This window comes from Nannospalax galili, unplaced genomic scaffold (genome assembly GCF_000622305.1).
Source record: "Nannospalax galili isolate Female #2095 unplaced genomic scaffold, S.galili_v1.0 scaffold781, whole genome shotgun sequence".
NCBI classification, from domain to species: Eukaryota; Metazoa; Chordata; class Mammalia; order Rodentia; family Spalacidae; genus Nannospalax; species Nannospalax galili.
The window spans coordinates 1,863,966-1,873,605 of NW_008346898.1; the positions used below are offsets into that span (position 1 = coordinate 1,863,966).

At 38.8% G+C, this 9,640-nt stretch overlaps 1 protein-coding gene across 13 annotated transcripts in view; it reads left to right on the top strand.

Annotated features, from left to right (window-relative positions):
• The window catches only part of Cep112 (centrosomal protein 112), a 576,146-nt gene that overhangs the window by 104,180 nt on the left and 462,326 nt on the right, over positions 1 to 9,640 (top strand). For 12 of the 13 annotated variants that reach the window (XR_003851118.1, XM_029568391.1, XM_029568396.1 and 9 more), the window contains 2 exons: positions 8,980 to 9,027; positions 9,285 to 9,362. The exons of the other annotated variant lie outside the window; for it this stretch is intronic. Coding sequence is in view for 11 of the 12 variants with exons in the window: in XM_029568391.1 (XP_029424251.1) it covers positions 8,980 to 9,027; positions 9,285 to 9,362 (126 nt within the window). In the remaining variant the exon portion in view is untranslated. The remainder of the gene's footprint in view (positions 1 to 8,979; positions 9,028 to 9,284; positions 9,363 to 9,640) is intronic. 13 annotated transcript variants of the gene reach the window in all.

A 9,640-nucleotide genomic window follows, 5' to 3' on the forward strand; every position in this document is an offset into this window, starting at 1 on the left:
AATTTAAAAAATTTGTTGATTTTTTTTTGTGTGTTTATACACACAGAACATTCCAAACCATCTTATTCAACTATACACTCACTTCCCAGATGGCACCCTCCCATAGCCTCCCTCCCCCGACTAGAGCCCTTATACTCTGATATCCCTGCTGCTGTCTGCTGTGTTGTCGGCAACCCCAGCCATTCCCCACTATTTGCCTTTCTGGTGGATCTAGTCAGCCTATCTAGAGGTCTTTGTTTTAGGAGGGTCAGCTGTTCCTCAACTAGCAACAATCAGTTGTCAATATTCCTTTAGGTAAGATTGGGGTGTGCTGTTCATTTTCCCAGTTCTATGCTGGGTTACTATCTGGGAATCCCTTTGTCCACCCTGGCCAAAAACTCAAAAGAAGGTATCGCCTGTCTGGTATTGGTGCTTGTTATGTAGCCTTTGGCTGTGCATATGGACTGTTAAGAAATTATATTGGCCTCTTTAATCTTTGGTTAATACTTTCCTTTTGGGTGTTTAAGACCATAGAGTTGGCCCAGATAAACTAATTTATTTTTACTCTTAAGGTCGTTTGAGGATATGTTCCTCAGGGGTCACATGGGCTTGGGAGGAGCCCCTGGCTCCTTTCTTTTACCAGTTCCACCTATATGAAGATAAGTGAAAGGTCCTGCTCGACCATGGTTGGCTTCGCTTGGAATCATGGAGGAAATGATTCCTCTGTGTTGACCCTCCTCTTTGTAGACTCCTGGTTCAAGTCAATCTGGTGGGGTCTCCTTGGACTCCTTGATCAAGAGGACAGGTGACCTACCACAATTACAGGACATTTTGAGAGATGCTCCTAGTTTCTGCAGTTATGTCTGGATACATCAGGACATTTTGAGAGATGCTCCTGGTTCCTGCAGTTATGTCTGGATACATACTTACTTATCAGGGTTTGGTTCTAGGATCCACATATGAGGGAGAACATAACTCGATTTTTTTTCTGAGTCTTTGTTACTTCACTTAGTATAACAGATTCTAGTTCCATCCATTTACCTCAAAATTTCATGATTTCATCTTTCTTTACTGCTGAGTAAAACTCCATCGTATAAATGAACCACATTTTCATTATCCACTCGTCAATTGAGGGAAATGTTCATTAAGGATATGTGTCTACAGTTTTCCTTTTTGTTTGTATCTTTACCTGGCTTTGGTATTATAGTGATGCTGGCTTCATAGAAGGAATTTGAAAGTTCTCCCTCCATTTCTATCTTTTTGAATAAATTAAGTAGTATTGGATGTAGATCTTTAAATGTCTTATAGAATTCTGCTGTACATCCATCTGGTCCTGTGCTTTTTTTAGTTGGGAAGTTTTGTATTACTGTTTCAATTTCTTTTTGTGTTATGGGTGTGTTTAGGCAGTTAATCTCTTCTTGGTTTAGTTTTGGTGGTTTCCATGCCTTTAGGTATCTGTCCATTTCTTTTAGGTTTTCAAATTTAGTAGCATATAGATTTTTAAATTATATCCTTATAATGTTCTGTATCTTTCTGGTGTCTGTTGTGATGTTTCCCCTTTCATCTCTGATTTTGTTGATTTGGAAGTGGCCTTTCTTTCTTTCGGTTAACTGGGTTAGCGGTTACCTTTTCAAAGAACCAGCTCTTGGATTTGTTGATTCTTTCTTTGTTTTCTTTTTGTTATTTCTTCTTGTCTGCTGGGTTTGGGTTTTGTTTCCTGTTGCTTTTCAAGTGTGTTGAGTTGCAACGTTAAGTCATTTATTTGTGTTCTTTCTGATTTTTTGCTGTAGACACTTAGAGCTATAAACTTCCCTCTAAGAACCACTTTTAGCATGTCCCAGATGTTTTGTTGTGTTGTATTGCCATTTTCATTTAGTTCCAGGAGTACTTTTATTTCTTTCCTAATTTCTCTTTTGACCCATTCATCATTCGAGAGTGTGTTGTTTAATCTCCATGTGTTCATGTGGTTACTGGGGTTTCTTCCAGTGTTGATTTTAAGCTTTATTGCATTGTGGCCTGATAGAATGCATGAAATTATTTCAATCTTTTTGTATTTGTTGAGGTTTGTTTAAGGGCCCAATATGTGGTCAATTTTTGAAAAAATTCCATGGGGTGCTGACTAGAAAGTGTATTCTTTGGTGTTTGGGTGGAATATGTTAGGTCCATTTGATGTATGGTGTCATTTAATTCAGATGTCTCTCTGTTTATTCTTTGTCCAGTTGACCTGTCTAATACAGAAAGTGGGGTATTAAAGTCCCCTACTATTAATGAGTTGGGATTAATCTGGGTCTTAAAATTCTGTAGTATTGTTTTTATGAAGTTGGGTGCACCAGAGTTTGGTGAATATATGTTCATGATTGTAGTATTAGTTTAAAGTCTATTTTGTCAGATATTAGAATTGCTATGGCTACTTTTTTTCTTAGTACTATTTGCTTGATATATTTTTTTCTATCCTTTTACTTTAAGATAGTGTCTGTCTTTGTAAGATGAGTTTCTTGCAGACAACAAAAAGATGGGTTTTGTTTCTTAACCCATTCACCTAGTCTGTGTCTTTTGACTGGGGACTTCAGTCATTTAATATTTAAAGTTATTAATGAAAGATGAGTATTGAATCCTGTCATTTTTATTTCTGTTTACATTTGTGATATAGCTGTACTTTTGCACTGTTATACCTTCACTGAATTTCTTTCTTCAACACCTTGGGTATAGTTGTTCCTTTCTTTAGCTCTTTGTATTGCTTCCAGACCTCTCTGGAGGCCTGGTTTTGTGGACATAAATTCCTTCAGCCTATTTTTGTCATGGATGATTTTTCTTTCCCCTTCAACTATAATAGACATTTTGGCTGTGTATAGTAATCTCGGTTGGCGTCTGTGGTCATTTAAAACTGGGAATACTTTGGTCCAGGCTTTTCTGGCTTTCATAGTTTGCACTGAAAAGTCAGCTGTAATCCTAATGGGCTTTCCTTTATATGTGACTTGTTTCTCTTTTGCAGCTTTCAGTGTTGTCTCTTTGTTTTGTACATTTAGTGTTTTTACTATGATGTGTCGTGGAGAGTTTCTTTTCTGGTCCTGTCTGCTTGGTGCTCTATATGCTTCTTGTATTTGTATGGGCATATCTTTCTTTAATTTTGGGACATTTTTTTCCATGATTCTGTTGAAGATCTGGTCCATGCTATTATCTTGGGATTTGTCTCCTTCCTGTATGCCTATGATTCCTAAGTTTGGTCTTTTTATTGTGTCACACAATTCCTGCATATTCCATTCTTGTGCTTTCTTAAATTTTTCTTAATCTTTGCTTGAGTGGTCTAGTTCATCCACTTTATCTTCAAGTCTTGATATTCTGTTTTCCATTTCATTCATCCTATTGGTGAGGCTGTCCCCTGTCATTTCTAATTGGCTTACTGAGAGTTTCACTTCTTTCTTCTTTTCAGCCTGAGTAGTTTTCAATATTTCTAATTCTTTTCTGAAATCATTCAGAAGTTTATCCCTATCTTACTTCAGTTCTTTAATTTCTTTTTTTGTGTGTTCTTTAAATTCACTGAATTCTTTTACCATGTTTATAATTGTTCTTTTGGGTTCCATGTCCTACATTATCTCTAGGGAGTTCTCACTGTACTCCTCTGGAGGGCTATTGGTACTTGGTGGGGATATATTATTTTGGTTTTTCATGTTATTTTTTTCTCTGTGACTTTGACATGTGAATTTCTTTTGTAGTTTCTGATTCTAATGTGAGACTCAAGCCTTCTTTTGTTGAGTTTAGGTCTGCTTCTTTTTGTGAACTTTATGTGCCTTTGTGGTTCACTTGTTGGGCATGAAAAGGTGGTTGGTCTAAACTTCTGGTTCTCTCTTTTGATTTTATATGGGAGTGGCCAGATTGCTTTTGTCTTCAGGAGTTTCCCCAGAGCTCAAGTCAGATGAGGATCAGATGTTCTCAGGCTTTCTCCTAAGGGCTGGATCCCTCCAGGAAAGACTTTGACCTCAGGAATTTAGGAACTGGACTGGCCTGGGAGTTGGGCCCAGGAAAGATGCTTGTCTAGGGGAGCTGGTGGCCGTGCCACCCAGAGATGCAAAGGAAGATGTGGGCGGGAAGCGGCCCCAAGGGCTTCTGGGGACTGCACTGAGGAACTGGGTTGGTCTGGATGCAAAGGATCAGGAAGAGGAAGGGTCACCCTTGGCATCCAGGAAAGAGGCTGGTGGTTCGTGTAGGCCCAGGGAAGTAGAGGGAGGTGAGGGTGGGGCAAGGCCCAGAGTGTTCCTGGGGACCCTAGAAGCAAATGAGTTTGTCTGCATGCAAAGGATTAGGAAGCAGTGGTGGTTCCCCAGGTGTCTGGGGCACCAAGACATGATATGAGACAGGACCCAGGCTAGGAGTAGAGATCGGCAGGGGGAGATGGGGCTGGGGGAGTCAAGGCATGGAGGTCCAGATCGACTTACCCCAGAGAGTGAGGCCTGCGTGTGGGTGAGAGGTCTAATTTTTTAATGTAGGCATTTAGAGCTATAAACTTCCCTCTTAGGACTCCTTTTAGTGTGTCCCAGAGTTTGTGTTGTGTTGTATTGTCCTTTTCATTGAATTCCAGGAATTCTTTTATTTCTTTCTTAATCGGAGTGTGTTCAGTTCCCACGCATTCGTGTAGTGACTAGGTGTTTGTCCAGCATTGATTTTGAGCTGGAATGCATGGAATTATTTCAATTTTTTTTGTATTTGTAGAGGGTTCTTTTTGTGGCCCAGCATGTGGTCAATTTTTGAAAAAATTCCATGGGGTGCTGAGTACAAAGTGTATTCTTTTGTTCTTGCTTAGAATTATTGAAAGATGTCTGTTAGGTCCATTTGATGTATGGTATAATTTAATTCAATCGTCTCTCTGCTTATTCTTTTTCCAGTTGACCTGTCTAATGGACACAGTGGGGTACTGACGTCCCCTACTATTACTGAGATGTGGTTAATCTGTTTCTTAAAGTCCTGTTGTGTTGTTTTTATGAATTTGGGTGCACCAGAGTTTGATGCATATATTTTAAGGACTGTAATATCTTCTTGATTAATTGTTCCTTTGATCAGAATGAAGTGACCCTCCTTATCTTTTCTGATTAGTTTTACTTTGAAATCTATTTTGTCAGATATTAGAATTGCAACCCCTGCTTGTTTCTTAGTGCCATTTGCTTGGAATATTCTTTTTCCATCCTTTTACCTTAAGGTAGTGCCTGTCCTTGAAGGTGAGATGAGTTTCTTGCAGACAACAAAGAAATGGATTTTGTTTCTTAATCCATTCGCTTAGCCTGAGTCTTTTGACTGGGGTGTTAAGTCCATTGATATTTAAGGTTATTATTGAAAGATATGTATTGGTTGCTGTCATTTTGATTCTTGTTTGTGCCTGGTCCTATCATCACTCCTATTTTTGGTAACTAAGTTGTTTCTAATGTATTCTGTAGTTTTCTTATGGTTTCTCTTGCTGCATGTCTTTGAGTCCATTTCTGAATGGTGGTGGACTTAGTAACTAAAGTTAACATCTTCAGGTCAGTACCAAATTAAGTAAAATAGCACACAAAAAGTTTACTCCTTGGGATTAGAGAGATGGCTCAGTAGTTAAGAGCACTGATTGCTCTGGCAGAGGACCTGGGTTCGATTCCCAGCACCCACGTGGTGGCTAACACCTGTGCATAACTCCAGTTCCAAGGGAATCCAGTGCTCTCTTCTGAAATCCATGGGCTTTGCACAACACCGGTGCACTTACGTACATGTAGGCAATACACGCATACACAAAAAAACGAAAATAATGGTAAAATATTTTTTAAAGTTTGTTCCTTGCTAGTCCTGTCATCAGCTTATTATTTAATAATCATCATAAATTGTGTCTTTATGCATTGTCATTGTGTCCCACATCTCTTTCATATTCCCTTATTATTATTATTTTTTTTTTTTGTATTTTCCATACTCTTTGCTTGAGTGGTCTAATTCTTCAACTTTATCCTACAGTGTTGATATTCTGTTTTCCATTTCATTCATTCTAGCGGTAAGGATTTCCCCTGTTGTTTCAAGTTGGCTTATTGAGTTTTGCACTTCCTTCTTCATTTCTGCCTGAGTTTTCTTCAGTGTTTCTATCTCTTTTGTTAATTCATTCAGAAGTTTATCCTCTTTGATTTGTTATTTCGTGTGTTCCTTAAATTTCTTGAATTCCTTGATTAGTTTCATGATTGTTCTTTTAAATTCAGTGTCCTGGGTTATCTCTAGGGGGTTTTCCTTGTAGAACTTTTCTATAGGACTGGTGGAATTTGGTGGGGACATCATGTTTTGGCTTTCCATTTTATTCTTTCATTGTGGTTTTGGCATGTGAATTTCTTTTGTCGTTTATGATTCTGATATGAGAATTAAGTTGAAGTATGCTCCTTTTTGTATTATTGGGGTGCCTAGGTCCTTTCATTATTGATTATGTAAAGCTGGATTGTATAGGTTTCAGGCTCTCAGGTTTTATTTTGGAGGGAACTGATGGCTTCAGATCAGCTGTTCAGGAGCACCCATAGAAGCCCAAGTCAAGATCCAGTCAGGTACACTCAGTCTTCCTTCTAATGTTTGGACCCCTACTCGCAGGAACTCAGAGAAAATTTGGGAAATTCCCTAAGGGCAGGGGGTGATTTGGGGACTCTTAGTTATTCTGCTGTGTTCTCAGCCCCTATGCCAGAGGGAGCTCAGATCCTGGCACTCTCTGGCAGTCTGCTGAGATCACAGCAGCTACACTGATGGAGGTTGAAGTCCACCCTCTCAGGCTCTCTGCTAATATCTTGGCCTTAGCCTACCAAAGCCAGATCTTCTCTGGGGCCTTGGGAGGGATCTCATGAAATCCTAGGTTTTGGGATGGGTATGGCACAATTAGGCGAAGCTCACCACCATGTGGAGGCAGGATCTGGTCACTCTCAGGCAGTCTCCTGTGTTCTCAGCCCCTATGCCAGAGGGAGGCCAGAAACCCGCACACTCTGACAGTCTGCTCATATCTAAAATTCTGTTTCAAAGTTTATTCCCTTTATATTCTTTGATTAATTGATTATTTTATGTCAAATTGAGTGTAGATTATCTTCCATAATTATATTTGGAGAGCTTTTTGAAAACAGATAAGGATTTTGGAATATTGACCTCATTAAAGATATATTTGAAAATGCATTCCAGTTAATACTAATTGTTTATTCCAGGTGTAAGAACCACTAACTTGTAGTGTTAATGTTTTATATTTTGTTATTATTAATGGAGTAAAGTATGAGTTTATGTACTGAAGAAATTAGTAATTTTTAACTTTTACTTTATTTGCAAATGAAATTGTTGAGAATGAAATTCCAAGTAATTTATCATAAAGCATGGGAGACAGGCTTGAGCCTAGAGTGGAAATCCTAATGACAGCCATACAGCAGGCCTGAGGCAATAGCCTGGCTGCTGGAGCCATGAGGAACACCTTGTGATTATCCGTCCATTTGGTAGGGCTCAAGCTTAAGGCTCGCCACTCCCTAGTCACCACCCTTTGAAATTCCAGGTTTCGGTTTATCCACAGCTTTCAGCACATGGGCATAACGACAGCCATGGTCACATGATTTACCAGAACCAGGGCTCCCCATATATAGCATAGTCATTGTTTCCTTGTCTGATTGGTCCTGGAACCAGGGCTGCCCATATATGGCATAGTCATTGTATCCTTATCTGATTGGTCCTGGAACTAGGGCTGCCCATATATGGCATAGTCATTGTATCCTTGTCTGATTGGTCCCGGAACCAGGGCTGCCCATATATAGCATAGTCATTGCATCCTTGTCTGATTCGTCCAGGGACCCTATTTAAGCTTGTAAATTCCTCAGTAAAATAGATCTGCAGCATTGAACCTGGTCTCCTGTGTCTGAATGTGGCTCCGCTGGTACAGTCTCCTCACCAGCCCTGGGGTCTGGGATCAGGCAGTGGCGGTGACGACCGTGAAGGTGGACCGGATGGACAGCTGCAATAAAGCACATTAATTCAAGAAATATTTTACTGAAAGGCTCCAATGCATTAAGATAGTGCTAGATACCAGAGATATGTAGCTAAGAAGACATCATCCTTATGCTCATTCTGCCCAAAGATATGTGGAAGCATACTGATGAACACTTGAAGAATTATGTAAGGGCCAGGGGAATGCACACAGGACATTTAGGAGCTGCTGAGAGAGTAAGACCAGATACTGTTCCTTCTGTTCCTCTCTCTTTCCTCATTAATACTGTCAGGCACTGTAGTGGATGTTAGGAATAAACTCGTGATCAAGGCAGTCACAGTCTTTGTTTTCAGAATCTGCATTTTATGAAGATGGATGCTAGATCATAAGAAGAGCTGAGCCTCTAAGGTGGCACTAGAGTAGTAGGAATTAAGTTTTCTGAGGAACCTCACTCCTGATCAGTGAGTCTTGAAGAAGGTGAGAGAATGATTTCAGTTTCCAAAGACTCAGATATAGTTAGTTGAGAGTGTAATCCTTTCAAGGTAAACAAGTTGCTTGTTACCCTTGGAACGAGGAGTAAGTTCAGGGATAGATGAAGCTGAAAATATAGTTAAGTGGTAAGTCTGAAAGGAATTTCATATTCGCACATAATGAAATATACTTAAAGATTCATGTATCTAGTATGTTTGTCAGTGTAGTGATTAAATTGAGATTTAAAGAATGAGTAGGTACATACTTACAAGTGGTGTAAAGAAACAGGCAGAGAGGCAGTAGGAGATTTATGTTTTGGTATTATAAGTCATTCAGAATTTGGGGAATATGAAATGGGAGGTGAGGAGTATTAGAACACAACGTGGCATTTGGGGAAAGGGTTAGGAAAGTGCATTCATATATGCAAAGGAATTTATGTTTTATATTTTATTTATTGGTGGTCACTGAACTGTAATAGCACTATAGAAAATGAACTAAATATTAAACTATGTAGAAGTTTTCATATAAGAACATTATATTTCATGAAAGTTACTCCAGAATTAATATTTCCTTACTTAAATTTTATTCAGATAGAAAATCCTCGGTACCTGAGACAGAAGCCTCTTCCAGTTTCTCTGGTAGGTGATAATTCCATTGTACGTTTTCTAGAAATATCTTTAGTTAAAATAAGTCTTTTATATAGAAAATAATGTAGGTTACATTAGGAGGCAAAATAGTAACTTTATTCTGGTTGGTTGGAAGTGAGTTGGTCACTTTTTTCTCCATTCTAATATTATTTTGACATGAGTTTCAGGCATTTTATTAGTTTACTTTTAAAGAGTTGAGGTTAAACCAGGCCTGAAAAAGTATTAAATAGCTCTCACTCATTCTACAGATGACTCCCAAGGTCAGCCTGAGAAAGTCTAGCAGTCTTCATGATGATCATTTTCTCTCTCGAATGCATGAAAAAGAGGTAGGATTGAAATACTTTTCATATTCCTAATAATTAAGACAGTTTTAATATTTTGTGTAATATGAACTTTCAGACTCTACATAGAAAAATAACACATAGGAGAAAGACATTGTCTGGGCACAAAAACAGGAGGATGATGCAGGCTAGGCAGGGTTTGTCTTTCACATTTTGAATTTTCATCTTCCATCTTGTATATTGTGCTGTACTCTGACTAGGTAGGTGTGTATTGGAAGGTTTTTCTCCTCATCTTTTAAATGCTGGTTATCAGGAATAAAGGA